The sequence below is a fragment of the Phascolarctos cinereus genome, unplaced genomic scaffold, assembly GCF_003287225.1.
Source record: "Phascolarctos cinereus isolate Bilbo 61053 unplaced genomic scaffold, phaCin_HiC Scaffold_726;HRSCAF=1367, whole genome shotgun sequence".
NCBI classification, from domain to species: domain Eukaryota; kingdom Metazoa; phylum Chordata; class Mammalia; order Diprotodontia; family Phascolarctidae; genus Phascolarctos; species Phascolarctos cinereus.
The window spans coordinates 312,831,002-312,849,462 of NW_027556098.1; the positions used below are offsets into that span (position 1 = coordinate 312,831,002).

The following is an 18,461-nucleotide window of genomic DNA, read 5'->3' on the forward strand; positions in this document are numbered from 1 at the left end:
AACAAGTTTTTCTTTACCTCAAGCCTCAGTTTACCATTTTGAGACTCCATCCTACTTGCCCCATATTGTTCTTGGCTCCACCTTTTGGGGCCAAGCAGTACAAGTCTTCCCCAGGATGGGCTTTCTGTATGGGGTGAGAGTTCTCAGGTCACCCCTAAGTCTTCTCTCTCCCAGGCCAAGCATCCAGTCCCTTCAGCATGATACCTCAGGGTTCTTCACCATCCTGGCTTGCCTGCAGGCCCATCTGTCCAATACAGTCAGTCTGTCCATCAATCTGCTGTTGGCTACTGTCAGTCAGTCCATCCATCCGTCCATCAGCCGGTCAGCCCACAGGTCCACTTGGAAGCAGCACCTGCTGTATCGAGCCAAGCACAGCGCTGAGTCCGAGTGAAGAGCCCATCGGGTAGGTCCCGCAGGAAGCGCTTGAGGGCAGAGGAAACATCATCCACGTGCTGCTCCCCCTCCTTGAGACGCACAGAGCGGGCATCCCGACGCAGGTTCTCCAGCACCCGCTGTGTCTTTGACGTCTGCCCACACTTACGGTAGATGCCCTCTGAGGTCAATCCTAGCCAACAAGGGAGGGAAGAAGGGGGTGTCATAGGGGGAATTAATTGGTCCTTAGAGAAGGGGAGGGGTAGCCCACCCATGGCCTTGGCCTCAGACCCTCCACTCACCACACTGCGTGATGTAGTCTATACATCGGTAGACAATGACGGGGATATCAGAGTCCCCCAGTTGCTGCTCGGACAGAGTATCCCCAGAGCTCGCTGCTGCCTTCTGGATGGCCCCCAGCCATCCGGAGAAGTCCAGCTTCCTTTCCCCCTGGATGTACAGGGTCCTGGGCCCAGTGCCCAGTCAATGTCACCACCAGGAAATCCAATGGGATTCACCCTCCCTACCCCATCCACAGGGCTCCCTTAAGAATTATACTGTCATAGACATATTTTTGTGGGTTTATCTTGTATTATGATATCTTTCTGGAGCTATTTGTTATCTCATTTTAAAAAAATGTAGTGGTTGAGTTTTCTATATTTCCCCCAAATAACATTATATATCATGCAAAAAAAAAAAGAATTATATTGTCAGGAAGAAGGCTCCTTGGGAATCACCCAACCCAACTCCATCCTTTTAGAGATATTAAAATGAGGGCCTGGCGAGGAGAAGGGGCTTCTCCAAGGTCACGGGACTTAATGGCAACATCGGGAACAGAACCCTGTGCTCCCAGTTCCAAGCTTAGGGGCCAGAATCACAGGGTGTCAAAGTAAGAAGGAACCTCAGGAAGCATCTAGTCCACCCTGGATCTGAATAGGAAGACAAGTGGTTCATCAGCCTCTGCTTAGGCAGCCTGCTCTGTGACAGGGGGTTTTTCCTGATATCAAAGCCTCCTGTCCCCACCTTTTGCCATCCCCGCATTGCTCCTGATTCTGCCCTCTGTAGCCATGCACAAGGCTACACTCTGCTTTGGGAAATCTTGTAACCCACTTTGTGGATTATCCAGAATGCTACTTCCTCCCCCTCCCCCTACCCCGGCCCCTCCCCAAAGGTCCTAAAGACTCAAGAAATATCCCATGCCAGGGTGCCCCCTTTGGACCAATGGAAGCAGCTGATGCCTTCCCTCTCCCCCAGGGCCCCATTCTCACCTCCCCCTCTCCACCAGTACGAGGACTTCCTTATCCCCTTCAATCGCTGGGGAAGGAGAGGATAGGTTCAAATTAACACACATTGGTGCTCCCTCCCCTCCCCGCTCCTCAGCAGTCAGTCCCTGGTACAGCAGGTGCGGGACACATGCACAGTGGATCCCCCATTTGAGGACTCATATGTGGTCTTTCAGCTATGCATGAGGAAGGGACACAGAAGGGCCTGGGGAGCCATCAATCTGTCCCACCCAGGAACAGAGAAAAGGGGGGTGGAAGGAGGGGGGCAGTGTGCAGATCTGCCTTCCAAGAAGAGGATCTGACGGGATCCAGGCTCAAAGAAGGTCAAAGCTAGAAGAGACCTTAGAGGTCATCCAGACAGTGTCCCTCATTTTAGAAGAGAGCAGACAGAACGCTGAGCAGGGTCACATAGTGAGTTTGTGGGAAAGCTGGGATTAGCACCACAGGCCTTCAAGCAGAACCAGGAAGATCAGAGTCCTTGGGGCAACTCAGAGATCATCTAATCTACCTTCCCCCTTCCCTTACTTTATAAATGGGCCCAGGGAGGGGAAGTGACTTATCTAAAGTCACACAGTTATTAAGCAACCTTCAGGGGAAGGTTGTGAGGGGGGCTGAGTCAGGGAGCAGAAGGGTCCTGCCTACATAGCTCTTGAAGCTTTCGGAGCTGAAGAGCCTCCTCGCTGGGGCTGTCCTCAAACACTGCTCGGAGCTCAGAGCCGGCCAACGCAAACCAACCCTCCTGAGTCCGCTGCAGGCTGAGGCCGGCCTTATATGAGAGGCGGCCCAGACGCTCAAAGTCCCTGCACAGCAGCTCCTCCGCGTGGGGGGGCACGAAGGCCTGTGGGAAAGAAGGGGTGGGGGAATAGAGGGGGTCAGCTCTGGCAGCCTTCTGCCTCCAGACCCCAGAAACCTGACTAATTCTAGGCCTTCCTCCAGCATCCCTCACCAGCTAGAGACCCAATGCATAGTGGCCTCAGTGTTTGGAAAAGTACTTCCAAGAGTCTGATCTCAACCCCCTCCACTGTCAAGTTCCCTGTGCCTCAGTCTCTCCACCCACCTCCCCCTCGGGTTTTCTCCTGGATGCTCAGTCCTAGCTCAGTGTCCCATATTCATAGATGGTATGGAAAAGCAGAGGGGAGAGGAGACAATTAACGAAACAGAGGCTTAACAAAAGTCAAGGCTGTAGGAAGTCTGGAATGAGAATGAAAGCCAGCAGCTGGAGCCTAGCCTTTCTCCCCCTTACCCCCTCAATCCATACAGGGCCAAGTCCTGCCTTCTCCAGGAAGCCCTCCCTCACTGCTTCAGCAGGATGTGGCTTCTCTTTGTGCTTCTCAGGTCATCCCTTAGAGTCTGAAGACTTGTGAATGGACAGATCTAGGAAGGCTCCACCCTGGCCCTGCCACACCTCCCCATATGTAAGCACACCCACCTTAGCAATACACTTGACCCATTCTCGGGCCAGGTCTGGGCTTTCTGATGCAAACAGGTACATCCTCTCAGTTTCTGTGTATACTTCGAAGGTACTGTCAAAGCTGGAGAGAGAAAAGGACAAAGAGACAGGAGGGGAGAAAGAGGCTGATGGTGGGCCCCTTGCCCTCACCCACCTCATAGCTCACTCCCTCTCTGCTCCTCTCTCTATCTCCCATCAACCTCAAGGCCATCTCCTCACCTTCTCTTCTGTCAACCCGTATCACCCCAACCTGTTTTCTCTCCAAATCTGTCTCTCCACTTTTCTTCTTTGGCTCAACCCACCCAGGCTCTCCTCAGCACTGAGGATTCAGTCTGCACACAAGTTCCCTTGTTCTCATGCCTTGGCAAAGAGGGTGGAGCTATGGAGATCTGGGGAAGGGGGGGCAGGACTGGGGGATGAGGAACAACGACGCCTCAAAGAATGTTCGTCAGATCCTAAGGCGGAGTTTCTAGATCACAGAACTCAGATTTTTAGAATCCTAGAAACATAAAATATGGGATTCTAGAATCTTGGAATACAGAAAAACGCGGAATTCTAGAATCTCAAAACAGAGAATTTTAGATAAACAAAACATAGAATCCCAGCTCAGTGAATTTCAGAATCATAGAATTATTGGAGAATAGAATTAAAATGTGGGGAAAATTTGCCCAAGGTCACAAGGAGTTGAGACTAGAACCCAGGGTTTCTAACTGCTCTGCCTAGGGTTCTTTCCAATACACCACACTGCAGAAGAGGAATGGGGAGGGGCCTCAAGATAAAGAGGTGGGGGACTGGTAGAAAGATTTTTCAAGGGAAAGGAGAGAGCACAGCAGAAGCACCATTGAAGAGAGAATGCAGAGGCTGGGCTGGGAGAGGGGTAGAGGGGAGCTCACCCATGGGTGTCAGATGGGGGTATAGCCAGGCACACGATCTCACTGGCTCGGATCTCCCCATTGGGCACGACAGCCCGCTCATTCTCATAGTAACTCAGGACCCCATCACTGAGAACACACCAGCGTCGGCTGAACTCTGCCCAAGGCAAGGCGGAGGAGGGAGAGAGGTTGAGATCCCTTAGGGCCTGCTTCTTCTACACCCTGACCTCATTCTAGGGCTACCACCTCCTTTCCCTCCCCACACCCCACACTGGGGAGGCTCCAGTGCCCCCTACACCTCCTCTCTTGGGAGAATGTGGGGAGAACTGGCTTTTTCCAAGAAATCTTCCATCACTGACCCTCTCTGATTGTATTTGAAGCTCCCTAAGCTTCGCCAGGGTCACAGTACTCTACAAGGGTGGTCATAGTTGGCCTCCCTGGCTAAGACTGTGGAGCCCCCAAGGGTAGGGACCTGGTTCTCTCTTTCCTCTATGTCCACCCCCTCCCAGTGCTCTCAGCAAATGGCAGGGGAGTGTTCTGCATACAGCAGGTATCTGGCAAGGGTTGGTTGTTTCATCCACCACCTAAGGACATGCCTGATCAGTAGGAACAGTTCAGGTTTCCATCTCCAAAGACTCAGGAGGGTTTAATAATGGGGACAGAAGAACAATCCATGAGCCTTTTAATGTGCTGTGTCTTATAGTTAGCCCTGGGCAAAGTCCATGCTGAGTTGAGTTCAGAATGATCTGGTTAGAATTCAGAGCCCTCCACTAACTGATGCCCCCTGCCTTCCCAGCTGCACCACCTACCACGTCCCTTCCCAAATCCTCCACTTGGCATTCTAATTAAAATGGATGACCCTGCCCCCAAACATTGATTCATTCACTAAAGAAACATTTATTAAACATCTGCTACATGCCAGGCACTGAAGATGCAAAGACAAATAATAAAACAGTCTCAGCCTGCAGGGACCTCATAATTCTCTTGGGTGAACAACCTATACATAATTCCGTGGATACAGAACAGTCAGTCCAAGGTAAGTTTTATGTTTGTTTGTTTGTTTGGTGGAGGGGGGACAGAACTTACAACCAAGAGACCAGTAACCAAGAGAACCAGGTCTTATTTAGGGGCTGGAACTTCAGCTTAGCTCTCCCACCCCCATGCCTTTGCCCAGGACATCTCCTATGCCTGGAATGCCTCCCTCCTTCTCTTCACTGACCAAATTCCTACCTCTCCTTCAAAACTCAACTCAAACTTCTCCTCCAAAAAGCCCCTCTGATCTCTCCTGCCCACAACACTGTGCCCTTTCAGGCTTCAGCCAGCCCTTTCCGTGCCCCTCTCAATGACCCTTCTCATGTCTTACTGTGTACGTGGTCCTCATCTCTCTGTCAGACTGTAAGCTTTGCAAGGGCAGGAGCCATGTTTTATCTCCTTTCCTCCCCAGTGCCCACCATTCAGGGAATGAATTGTGATACATAAACTAGGGCAAAGAGGCAGATGGCTGGGATGAGGGAGGGGAAGCACCCACCTTCTCGCGCACGGCGCTCCTGCAGGGGCTTGGCCACAGAGGCCGTCTTGAAGAGGAAGCCACTGTGGCTCACGGTGGGCTGAATGACAGAGTAATGCTTCTCCACAATGCTGACTGGGTCCAGCCGGGGCATCTCTGGGGAAAGTCAAGGAAGGAGGCAAAGGGGTCCATGGTCAAGGACAGACTTCTGCAAGGAGGGGCTGGGTCTCCTCAACTCCCCACCCACCCACCTACCCCAAACACTAGCAAAGCAACCATTCAGTCCCAACCCCTCAAATATCAAGAACAAAGACACTGCAGTCAGAGAACTGGGTTAGAATCTGGGCTCTGCTGCTCATAAGCCTATGAGACTTTGGGCATATTTCTCTGGACCTCCCTTTCCTCTTACACTTACATGAGGAGTGTTGGGTGAGATGACTCACAAAAGTCCTTAGAGCTCTGATGTTCCAAGTCTGTGAGTCTAAGGAAGGGCTCAGAGCTGGCAAACTGAGTCCCCCTAGAAGCTCCCCCCACATCCTCCATGCCCTGGGGAGGTCAGGACCCTCCCCTTTGGACCTCACACAGCACCTCTTGATGCACTAAATATGTAACATGTGTATGTACATATGGAGAGATGTGCACATATGTGTGCCTGTGTTGTGTGTGTGTGTGTGTATTATGTACAGTGTACATGTGCATTGTGTAGTTGGTTGTATGTGTGTATTGTGAATGTTTTTGCGGTACATGTATGTGTGTATATGTACATATGTGGATATATCTCTCTGTGTGTGTGTGTGTGTGTCTGGGGCAGGGCAGTGAGGAGGGGGAGGAGGAAGGGTCTTCTCCTTCACCCAGAATGCACACTCTGTAAAGCTAGGAACTACATCTGAGCCAAATAGTTCATCTCCTCTCATGCCAAGTGCAGTGTGCAGCCTCAGCAGACACTTCATCAGCTGTGACTGACTGACTAAAGCTCCCTGGCCCTGAGAGACCCCGGAACTCAGCCCGGGTGGGCCAATCAGTCTCTAGGCTGGCCGAGCCCAACCCCCTCTGTGGTCCCACCAGCCGGTGGTGCTCCGAGCCTCCCAGGGGAAGGCACATGTGATCGAGGCTGTGCCTGCCATGGCTCCTGGGTGGGTGGTGGCTGCCTGTGGCTCCTGGGTGGGTGGTCTTTCCCCTGCCCTAGACCAAGGTTCCAGGAAGTCACTAGTCCAGACACCTACTGACCAAGGGCAGAAAAGGAGCCAAGGCCCCCAACCCTGATGGCCTCACAGTCCTCAATCCCCTTTCTGATGATCTTGTCAATCCAAGCTTGGAAAGCCCTGCCCCCAAACTGTAGCCTAGGTATAATATGCTGGGTGACACAGTAGATAGTGCACTAGACCTTGAGATCCAGCCTCAGACACTTACTAGCTGTGTGACTCTGGGTAAGTCACTTTAACTTCTGTTTGCCTCAATTTCCTCAATTGTAAAATGGAGATACTAATAGCACCTACCTTACAGAGTTGTTGTGAGGATCGAATGAGATAGTATCTGTAAAGTGCTTAGCACAGTGCCTGGCACATAGTAGGTGTTTAATAAACACTTATTCCCTCCTTCTAAGTAGATGGCTTCCCTGAGGGCAGGGGTTATACATCCCCTCTCAGACTCAGAACTCCCTGAGGCCCCAGAAAGTTATGCCTCACTCCACTCCTGGGGTCCCTGAGCTTGGGATATGGCCAGGACCCAAACTCTCAAGTTCCCCCAACCCCCAAAGGATGGGTTGGGGGAGGCCAGGACTGTCACTGGAATAAAATCGATGCCTTCGCTCCTCTTGCCCAAGGCTCACGCTGGGTGGGCCAGCTCATATTTACAAGGGTACTCTAGCTTTTCTGTTTCTGACTCTCTGTCTCTATCTCCGTATCTCACTCTCACACACACATAACAACACACAGATACAATCATTCACAAACACACCCAGAACAAGAGACACACAAATGCTGACACAGAGGCAGACAGGCTGGCATGTATACACATACCACCCCCAACACATACACACGGACACGTGTGGCCAGTTCCTCCTCCCTTACCAGAGGTCTGGTTGTTCCTGAGAAACTCCATCTGCAGCCTCTGGCCAGCCTGCCTGGCCACGGCCAAGGGCGTGGGGGCTGCAGGGTCCCCTGAGAAGCAGTTGATGGCCGCCCCACAGCCCAGCAGGGCCTGTGTCTCTTCGAGGTCAGTAGTGGTGACAGCCACACAAAGGGCCTGGGGGTGAGATTGAGCTGCCTCAGGCCCTGGAGAGAGGAGAGAGGATGCTCCCCTGTTCCTCCTCAAACCTCCCCCCTCCCATAGCAATGGTAGCCAGTCTCAGCAAAGAGATAGGGAGAGGTGGGAAGGGGGTCGGGGTGGGGTGGGGGAACAAGAGAAGAGAGAGAAAGAAAAAGAGAGAAGGGAAAGAAACAGGAGGAGGGAGAGATGCAGGGACAGACAGAAACAGGGAGCAATCAGTTAGGCAACAAGTATTTGTTAAGAGCTGAGCCAGGCACTGTGCTAAGTGCTAGAGGTACAAAAAATGACAAAAACGGGGAAAACAGGACGACAGGGAAAGAAGGGGAGAAAGAGAAAGCTTGAGGTGGGGAAGAGACAGAAGAAGAGAGTACCCAGGGAACGGGGAGAGGGACTCAGGGGGAAACGGAGGGCAAGGAAGGAGAGAGGGACAGAGCAGGAGACACAAAGGGAGAGTCCTGGAGATGGTGGGAGGTGGAAGGGGTAAAGGGAGAAAAAGAAAAGGGGAAAAAGAGAGAGAAGCAGAGGGAAGCAGACAGAGATTGGGGAGGAGACTGAGGAAAAGAGAAGACCAGGAAGAGAGAAGAAGAACTGGAGAGGGAGAGAGAGTAGAAGGAGACAGTGGTCTGAAAGGAGAGACGGACAAGTCAGGAGACCAGGGTGAGGGGAAGGGGAGAGAGACAGACTCATGGAGTGGGGGAGAAGGGAAGTCCCGTAGAAGTAGAAGAGGGGATAAGACAGAAAGGAAGGCAGGCAGAGGGAGAAAGAGAGGGAAGGAAAGAAAGAGAGTGGCCAGAGAAGGAGGGAAGGAAAGAGAGGAGACAAGAATAGGGGGAGAAGTGGAGGGGGCCAGGTCAGGGTCACAGGTCAGATCCTGGCTTCACCCTGAGGCTGAGCACCCCCCAGGGCAGCTGTTTCCTGGGTCTGGGTCCCCGTCTGTGGCCGAATCCAGTTTTAGCTCTCTCAAGTCTCTCCGAGCCTTGGGGAGGGGAGGGAAGGACAGAACTGAAGAAGGCGGGATGATTGTACAGTAAAGTCCTCCCACATGTGAATTCCTCACCGCCTGCCTGCTGGGCCCTCCAATGGAAGCTGCCTGGCCCCGCCCAGACAGCCTGAACCCAGCCAATTCCTTCACCCTGAGCAGGCCTGGCTAGGGAGTCAGACTCTTGGGTCCCAGCAGCTCAGAGGTGGCTCAACTTTGCTTTAGGAATGGTCTGGGGTGGGGCTGCTCAGGAGGCTGGGAGGGATGTTTCACCAGAGCTCGTCTTGTCCACAACCCCTGCCTCAGGACATGAGTACACACACACACACACACACACACACACACACACACACACACACACACAGAGCACAGCCAAGGAAGTAAGCATTAGAACCCAGGTGTCCAGACTCCCATTCTGTGGCAGAGACTACAATATAATGGAGAGTTCATCCATGGTTTTGAAGAAGTCTCCAAAACCATGCATACCTTGGACTTATCATTCTGTGGGGCTGAAGCCTCTGAGGCCTCCATGGAGCCTCTCTACACCTCAGAGGGGACAGGGGTATGGGGCCAAGGGGAGCTGGTTCGGAGCAGCCCAGCTGGTTTCCATGAGCCCAGCAGGAAATAGCACTGGGCGTCAGGCCTGCTCCCTTTGGCAGGACATAGCAGCAAGAAGGGAGGATGCACAACAGAGGAGGGAAGGGAGGGGAGCAGCTGGTGGAGTGGAGTAGAGGACAGGAGACTTGGGTTAAAACAGAATCATCAGCTCAGAAAACACAAATCACAAAACATCAGAGCTGGGAGGGCCCTTAGAACACAGAAAGTTACAGCTTGGGAGGGCCCTTAGAACACAGAAAGTCGCAGCTGGGAGGGCCCTTAGAACACAGAATGTCAGAGATGGGAGGGCCCTTAGAACACAATGTCAGAGCTGGGAGGGCCCTTAGAGCACAGAATGTCACAGCTGGGAGGGGTCACTTGTAAAGGAAAGGGAATAGATTAAACTGGCCTACGAGAGCCCCTTAGATTCATACATTTAACATTCTATGTTCTAAGGACCCTGTTATAATCCTGGCTCTGCTACTGGCTGAACTGTGACTTTGGGCCACTGACTCCTCCTCTCTGTTCTTATTTCTTCCTCTGTAACTAATTCTCACTGATTCAAAGTTCTAGGATGTCCTCAGATACCTTGGGATAATTCAGAAAGCACTAGCCTTGAAGAAATCAGGACACCTGGGTTCGAATCCCACCTCTGTGTTTCAATAGGAACTGTGTGACCTTCATCTCTTGGGGCCTCACTTTCCACATCGTCAGCAGAATAAGGGAGGGCATTGGATGAGGGAGGCCACCCGAGGTTCCTTCTAGCTCTACGCCTAGCATGCAAAAATGGAGTGAATGGTGGCTCTACTGATCCTGACCTCCCAGGCTCGTTAAGAAGCACCAAACAAGGGGGCAGCTAGGTGGCGCAGTGGATAGAGTATCAGCCCTGGATTCAGGAGGACCTGAGTTCAAATCCAGTCTCAGACACTTGACACTTATTAGCTGTGTGACCCTGGGCAAGTCACGTAATCCCAATGCCTAGCAAATTTTTTTTTAAATTAAAAAAAGAAAAAGGAGCACAAACAAGATTAACACGTGCAAAGCACTCTTTAGACCTTAAACTGCAACAGGGTGTCCCAAAAGTCTTAGGTTATTAAAGCTTAAAACCACATGAAGACTTTTGGGACACCCCACGTCAGTGTCTTTCACCATCATCATCATCATCACCATCGTCATCATCATCACTGGTATATATTATGTTGCAGGAGAAAGAGAAAGGATGAGAATAGAGAGAAGCGTGTCAGAGTGGCCAGGGTGAGAGAGAAGGGTGGTTAGGGGTGGGGAACGGGGTACCCCATCCAGACAGACAAAAGCATTCAAGGAAAGTTCAGTGAGGAGGGAGGGGGCACTATGATCACAAGGACATCAGCACTAATGACCACAGGCATGGCCACCTTCTGGGGGTCCTTTGCCCTCTGGGACCCCAGGGCACAAGTGGGGTACCCAGCAGTCTCTGGCTGCCAACAGCCCAGGGGTGGCACAGCTGGTGGTCGCAGGGATAGCTCAAAGGTACAAGGCAACCGGCTCTGCTGTCTGAGGATGCCGCCCCCCAGAGCACACAGTCAGGCTGACCTTATCAAGCTCTTCTTGCTTGCCGAAGAAGCGATGATAACGGCGGTACTTGCCCTCGCGGTACTTGGCCTCCAGGTGGTGCCGCCGGTCCTCAGGGCTGCTGCTGGGGTGCAATGCTTCACTGGGGGGCACATTGGCTGCCCAGAACCGCTTCCCGGACTCATTCCCCAGATGATGGAAGAGCTGAGAAAACAGAGTTTGGGGTAGGGGAGGTCAAGAGCTAGCACTGACAGCATCAGTGCCCCTCTCTCCAAAAAGGGAAACTGAAGCCAAAAGCCTGGCGAGGGTCTGGCTTAAGTCAGTGCCTAAACTTCCTCCTGTCCTAGCCTGGGCCCTGGGCTCAGCTCTTTGGGCAAAGACAGATCAATATTCAAGAACTGGACAGATGGACAGACATTTAAAAAGCAAATAACCAGATAGACAGGTGTTTAAAGAAAAGACAGATAGATATTTAGATAGATAGATAACCTATTTAGGAAACAGATATTTAGGAAGGGAACAGAGAGATAAATGCACAAACATTTAGGGAGTAAATAACATGGAGAAATGAGTATTTAGGGACTGGATAGACATCAAGGGAACAGAAAGACAGCCATTTATCAGGGAAGGATAGGGGAGCCTCCAGCTGCCAGCTCTGCTCCACCCCACCCAGCATCTGGAACATTACATTCCTGAGGTTCTCAAAGCTTGGGGTGGGGGTGGGGAGCATCTGTCTGTCTCCTGATGGGGAGGGCGGGATTTTGGAAACAAGCCCTCTACCCCAGCTCCCCAACCCAAGATACACACACCCCAGTGATTTCCGGCCAAATATTCCTGTCCAGGCCCAGGAGGGTCACTCTCGGGGGCTGGGTCAGGAAAGGGGCTTCCTCTGTTGTTGAAGTCTCCAGGCTCAGCTGCCTCTTGGGTTGGACTTTCTTTGATCTTGGGGCGAGGGGAGGGGGTTGGGGGAGGTGTAGAATTGAGGGTAGTCAAGAGTCCATCCTCCCGCTGCAAAACAGAAAGTTCTGGGAAAAGGAAAGGGAGAGAATGACGTCCTCACCTCAATCAGATCCTCTGTCCACACTTTCCGGTCCATCTTCAAGCTCCGAACCTTGGAGACAGAAGGCCCCAGCCATCGATGCTCCCCTGGGCACAGAGGGATTCAGGAGTGCCACGTGACACGGCTGACCAGGTATGGAGCCCTCCCCTCCTCATGCTTCCCTCCCCACAAGCGGCCACCTTTCTCATATACTGCCCTGGTCCCGGGGGAGACACATACACGGGCAAGGGGCAGATTGGAAGGGATGGAGGGAACTGGGGCAGAGAAATAGGGGAAGGAAGAAGATGAGCAAGAGAGATAAGCAGTGTGCTCCAAGGGAGTGAGCTCTGAACTGGGAGTCCAGACACCTGAGTTCTAGACAAGAAGGGCCATTCTCAACTGGACAGAAGGAAAAACTTCCCAAGGATAGGACTTAACTGTTTTCCCCCCTGCAGCATTCTCTTCTTTCCTAACCTCCCTATTTCTATGGAGGGCACCACCATCATTCTTCTGGTCACAACTATGTCCACAAATATGAATTTCCACTCTTTGCCAAATCTTGTAGATTCCAAATCAACCCGTCTCACATCCATCCTCTTCTCTCCCTTTACGAGGACATTACCCCAGCTAGGTCAGGGCCTCATCACCTGTCACCCACACTACTACAAAACCTCCTAGCTGGCCTCCCTGCCTCAAATCTCTCCCCACACTCCAAGCTATCCTCCACACAGCTGCCAAAAGGATCTTCTCTAAACATACATCTGACTGTGTCACTCCCCAGCTCAAAAAGCTGCAGTGGCTCCCTGTGACCTTTCAGATCGAATACAACCCTCTGTTTAGCATTTAAATCTCTGTGTCTGATTCTAAACTATCTCTCCGGGCTAAATGCACATTACTCCCCACCAATCTCCCCATGCACTCTCCATACAAACTGACTCTTTACTGTACAGGACATTATTTCCCCCATGTTCATGCTTTTGCATAGGATGCTTCAAGCCTGATATGCTTCCCCCTATCATCTCCAACTTTTGGAATTCCTGACTCCCCTCAAGGCCCAACCCAAGTGCGGATGCCTGCGAGATTTCCTGACTGCCCCTGCTGTTAGTGCCCTGCCCTCCCAAGATGATGATTTTGTCTTGTATCTATTTTTCATTTACTTAGTTGGGAACATGTTGCACCCCCCCACATACAGTCAGTGAGGTCCCCAGTGCCTGGGTGCTAGCACAGTGGCTGCCACATAGATCATAGTTTCCAAGGCAGAAGGGGCCTTAGAGTAATGAGTCCAACCCCCTCATTTTACATATGAAGAAACTGAGGCACAGAGTTAAGTGATTTGTCCAGAGCCACATATCTAATAAGTGTCCAAGGTGGGATCTGAACCCAGGTCTTCCTTACTTTAACTTCAGTGCCCCATTCTCTAAACCAGGTTTCCTCTCTTAGCATCCCTAGATCCATCAGGGCTCTCTGCTCAAAGGCACCTCCAACAAGAGGATGGCCATTTGGGGCTCTTCCAGTTAGAAGCAGCTGGTCACCAATAGCCTCACCTCGGCCCCTGCACTGAAAGTACTTTGTACTCAATTGGCACATATAATCTCTAGGAGATTGCAAGCACATCATGGGCAGCGACATACTCGACTTTGTATCCCCAATGCCCAGCACAGCACCTGGCACAGAAGTAACACTTAAGAAATGCTTGATAAATTGGATTGAATCAAATGTTGTAGAGGGAAAGTACTGCTCAAGTAGGGACTGGACCAAGCAATCACTGAGCTAGGCAGTGGGAATGCAAAGACAAAAATTAGACTCGCTGGCCTCTGAGCTTCCTTCCAGCTCTAAGACTAGGAATCTGGGGGCTTGTGGTCCATTAAGACCTCCTGGTCTTTTCTACAAGCACTGCCATCTAGCCACGTTGCCCAAATTCAGCCTAGCATTTGAGGCTCTATTATATTTGGCACTTTCATTTCACTGAATTCTCCTTCATAAAGTCTATATTCCAACCAAACTGAAAGGTACATCCTCTCCCATACTCAGTTTCATGCTTACTCTTGGCATTTCTCTCTTTCTTATGATTCTCTGAATCATACAAGAAGAATCCCTGCTGTCATTCCCAGAATGATTAGCATTTACAAAACTCTTGCCTCACAACACCCTTCAGTGATAGATATTGTGATATCATTATTCCCATTTAAAGATAAAGAAACTGAGGCCCAGAGCAGGGTAGCGACTTGCCCAAAGTCACACTGCAGGTAACCGTCAGACTCCCAGGTAGGTCTCTTGACTCCAAAGTGCAGAGCTCTTCACCATGTATTCTGCCATCTTTTCAAGGCTGCCCTTCTCCAGGAAGCTGTCCCAAGAGCACACCAGCCTCCCACGTTTGAGGCGGGATGGCTAAGTGTCACATACCTGCACATCTCTTGCAAATCACAAGGCAGAGGTTGATGGAGGCCCAATCTGGATGTGGGGCCCCACAGTCGGCACAGAGTCGGTTAGAGGCGTCAACCCAGATCTGCTCAGCCACATCCATGGTGGACAGGGCCTCCGCAATGGCGCCCTGCATGGCCTCCAGCCACTCCGCCTTCTCCAACTCTGACTCGGCCGAGAAACTAAGGGGATATGGGTGATAAGCAAGGCTCAAGGGAGATAATGGGGGACACAGACTGGACGAAGGGGGACTGTGCCGATAGGGTGGCCCATGGTGAAGAAAGGTAAGTAACCCAAGGACAGAGGCAAAAGGGAGGAGGTTATCTGGTATGAGAAAAGCTTAGGGCTGGAAGAAGTGACAAGAAAAGGACGGAGAAAGTAAGACACATGGGCTGTTCAACATCAGAATGGACAGGGGTGGGAAAACTGCATGGCCTGATGATGACAGCACTGGAAAAGTTGGTTGTTCAAGGTGGGGGAGGTTGTTCAAGATAAGCAGCCACGGATGGAGGAGGTGAGACTGTTGGGTTGTCCAAGACGATGGGATAAAATTGAAGGAGACAAATGGCTTGAGAAAGGAGGATTTGGAGGGAGGGTAGGGTTGTCTAAAGTATAAGGGACTGGATTGGGGGAAAGGAGTCATCTGAGGATTGAGGTGATGAGAGGGACTGGAATGGAGGTGGGAGGAACCCAAGACTGGGTGAGAAGAGCAGCCTAAAAATTGGGAGGGGGGATAAGGGGAGGTTAATTATCTGAAGAGGGTGAGGTAGCTAAAATATGGGGGACAAGGATGAGAAAAGCAAGTGTCTTGGGGATAGTAGAGCTGGGAGTCAGGGGAGCTCACCTGAAGATCCGATAAGGAGTGGTGAGATCAAAGCTTCTCCGATCTGAGTCTTTCACATTGCCCACACTCATATCAATGAAAGTGATGCCTATACCCATCTGGTATTCCTGGGAAGAAGATGAGGCTAGAGATACAGTTCCAAGATAGCATCCGGGGGTTGTAGGGTTGGGCGGGGGGGGGGATAGGAGAAGGAGGAGATGAGGTTGCAGCGGGGCTGAGGGTATTGGAGGGGATGAGGGTATGGGGGAAAAGGGTACAGGGGGATGAGGATGCTGCGGGGATAGGAGGACAGGATGAGGCTGAAGGGGGAGATTCTGGCTCCCATCCCCCACTCCACTGGGCTCCTCCTCAGAACTCATACCCACCTCCAAGTTCTTATACAGTAGCACCTTGTCCCCAGCTACCACCACATACAGCTTGCTCTTCACCCCTCGAAGCTCCAGGCTGCCAGTGTGGTCTGGGATCCCAGGACAGTGAGGCTCCAAGGGGCTGGCCTTTGAAAGCCGGGCCCGACCCTGCTGCTCCTCTACCGCCTGCTGAAGTGCCTGCATCCAGTCCTTCCGCTCGGCTACATGGAGCAAGAGGAGGGGAAGCTTCAGTTCTGAGACCCCAGGCTCACCTCCTCTCCCTTTCCCTCAGCTCTTTCCTTGCCTGCTCAACAATCAGTTTTTGCCAGGAACCCCTACTGGGTTAACCCCCAGCTCTGATCAGGTCTTCATTCTCCATCACTTAAATTTCCCATGCTCCTTCAGCTCAGCTTTGATGCCCATGTTGTGGATGTGGGGTCTGTGGCCCCTTCAGCCTGGGGTAGGACGGCAGGGAGGCCGTGCTAGGAGCAGGGCTGTGCCTCCTTTTTAGATTGGGGGGAGCACTTTTCCTGACTTTCAATGCCCCTTCCCACACCCTCCTTTATCCCCCCTCACCATCACTCTCAGCCCGGAAGACAAAGGTCCGATTGTGTGTGATGACTTCAAACTTCTGGTCGCTGACGCCAGAAACTCGAGAGATGGAGGAGACGGGGATGAAACGCTTGGAATAAGCATCCTAGAGTATCAGAGGGGAGAGAGGTGGAAGAGGAAGAGAGCCACCCAAGGGGCGAGTCACTCAGAGATCCAGCTCCCCAAGGCCCAACCCTCCAGAGCTCCCCAAAGATGGCTTCTCTTTCTTTATCCTTTCCTTCTCTTTAGGACTAATGAAGGAACTGGGCTCTGGTATGGGCACAGGCTCAATCTGGAGGTAAGGCTGGCCTTATTCCAGGGTCAAGATCAGTTTTCAGTGAGTGACCAGAATAGGACACGACAGGGTTGAGAACAAGCATTTATATAGTGCCTGCCATGCGCCGGGCACTGGGCTAAGTGCTTTTTACAACTATTATCTCATTTGATCCTTACAACAGACTTGGGAGGTAGTGAAGGGTTGGGTAGCATTATCCCCATTTTATAGTTAAGGAAACTAAGGCAGACAGAAGTAAAATGACTTTGCCCAGGGTCACACAGCTAGGAAATGTTTGAATCTGGATTTGGACTCAGACCATCCAGTCCCAGCACGCTATCCACTAAGCCTCGTTAGGATCAATGTTCTACTAGGGGCCAGGATAGAATTGGATCTCAGCCCAGTGCTTGGTTCAAGACAGTGTGGGTTGTCAGGGGCCAGGGTCAGGGCTCAGTCAGGAATGTCCTGGAGTCTCACCTTGTCACTGTCAAAGTACCGTAGGTAATCAGAGTCCAGCCTGACCCATCGCTTCTGATAGATGTAGGATCTGGCAGTGTAAGATATGTGGGGCCTTAGGAGAAGATAGTCATAGGCAGTCAGGCTTCCAGGCTCCACCATTCCATGGTCAGGGACACACAGATAGGTTTCATGGGATGGAGACCTGGACTGGGACAACCTAGGAGGCCTGCTTTGCCATCCACCTGCAGAGGCGGGTGGCCTTCAACCGAAAAAGAGATCCCAAGGTTGAGGGTGGGGGGTGCGGGGGGAGAATGACAAGTGGCAGGATAAGACAGCGCAGCCCATGGAAGGCTGGGATAGCGGAGACAGCAGGTGATGGGGGGATCTTCCTGGAGGAAGGGGACTAGGCCAGATGACCTCAAAGTCCTTCCCTGCTATATGCCCCAAAGCCCATGAAAGAGAGATCTCTAAGCACCACCCACAGGAAATTTCTAAGCTCTATTGATGGGAGATCTTGAAGCCAGAATTCATTGACAGAGCACATTCTCCAAACACTATGAACAAGGGGGTCATGGGTGGGGCATGAGGGAGCAGGAGGGACTATAGGGTCATCACTCACCCCTGAGGTGGGTTCTTGTCCAGCCAGCCGACCTTGATGACAGGTGTGGAGGGAGTTGAGGTCCAAGGCGGCCCCTCCATAGGATTCAGGGGGACCTCTGGGGCTGGGATGCTGCTGAGGCTTGGGGATCTCAGACCAACATCATCCCATATGCCACTGGGGAAAGCATAGGGACAGGGTAGGTAAGGGGCAAGAAGAGCCTCCTCCATTGAAGGAGGGGACCCCAGGGAAGTGGGGGAGGGGAGGTGGGCATTTGGAGGAGTCCCTGATAGACACTGGAGAAGGCACCCAGGAGGATGCCACTCCCCTAGGGGAACAGGAAGAACCCAGTGAAGGAGAATCTTGGCTCCTACTTGGGGATGTCCTCATAGTAGTGGAGGTCCTCCTCAAGCTCGTCACCTTCACTCAGCAGACTGGCCACGCTCACAGTCCTTGGGACATCTTGCAGGGATGGCTCCTCCTACCCCACACCAGGGACCCCTGATCAGGTTCTTCCCTTCTCAGGCTTCCCCTACCCCTCTACCTGGCCCCCTGGCTCCTCCCTTCCTGGCCCCCCCCCAATCCCCAAAAGAACCAAGGCCAGTTTCATACTTTCTCTACATTACCTTACCTGTCATCCCCTCACCCACGCACACAGACACAGACACAAAGTGGCACATGTATACCCACAGAGTCCAGTCTCACTGGTATTCCTCCCCACTCCCACTGGCAGTTCAGCTTAGGTAGAAATTAGGAAGGCCTGTTTAATCCTCCCTGCTGATCAACAGTGTCCCCTGCCCTTCACCATCCACCCCCAAGGGATCCAAGAAGAAGAAGGCCCTGTCCTGCTCAGACTGCCAAGCGGGCTTGGGCTAATCAAGACAGGCTCCTTCAGGCTTCCCAGCCTTTCTCCTGAATGCTGACAAGGCACAAGGCATAGTCGAACTTAGTTTTTGATCGGTACCCTCCAACTTCCACATCTCCCACATTTACTGTGCTCTACCTTCCC

The 18,461-nt window shown here is 52.0% G+C and overlaps 1 protein-coding gene across 7 annotated transcripts in view; it reads right to left on the reverse strand.

Annotated features, from left to right (window-relative positions):
* ARAP1 (ArfGAP with RhoGAP domain, ankyrin repeat and PH domain 1) overlaps positions 1 to 18,461 on the reverse strand; it is a 103,380-nt gene that overhangs the window by 27,347 nt on the left and 57,572 nt on the right. For 5 of the 7 annotated variants that reach the window (XM_078156890.1, XM_020989618.2, XM_020989617.1 and 2 more), the window contains 17 exons: positions 17,827 to 17,933; positions 17,474 to 17,629; positions 16,873 to 16,966; positions 16,107 to 16,227; positions 15,549 to 15,751; positions 15,184 to 15,290; positions 14,322 to 14,521; positions 11,940 to 12,025; positions 10,901 to 11,083; positions 7,554 to 7,728; positions 5,506 to 5,640; positions 3,999 to 4,134; positions 3,085 to 3,187; positions 2,298 to 2,493; positions 1,641 to 1,686; positions 675 to 838; positions 353 to 565 (listed from right to left, as the gene is read on the reverse strand). In XM_078156890.1, coding sequence (XP_078013016.1) covers positions 353 to 565; positions 675 to 838; positions 1,641 to 1,686; positions 2,298 to 2,493; positions 3,085 to 3,187; positions 3,999 to 4,134; positions 5,506 to 5,640; positions 7,554 to 7,728; positions 10,901 to 11,083; positions 11,940 to 12,025; positions 14,322 to 14,521; positions 15,184 to 15,290; positions 15,549 to 15,751; positions 16,107 to 16,227; positions 16,873 to 16,966; positions 17,474 to 17,629; positions 17,827 to 17,933 — 2,425 coding nt within the window. The remainder of the gene's footprint in view (positions 1 to 352; positions 566 to 674; positions 839 to 1,640; positions 1,687 to 2,297; positions 2,494 to 3,084; positions 3,188 to 3,998; positions 4,135 to 5,505; positions 5,641 to 7,553; positions 7,729 to 10,900; positions 11,084 to 11,939; positions 12,026 to 14,321; positions 14,522 to 15,183; positions 15,291 to 15,548; positions 15,752 to 16,106; positions 16,228 to 16,872; positions 16,967 to 17,473; positions 17,630 to 17,826; positions 17,934 to 18,461) is intronic. The other 2 variants (XM_078156891.1, XM_078156889.1) reach the window with 1 other exon arrangement.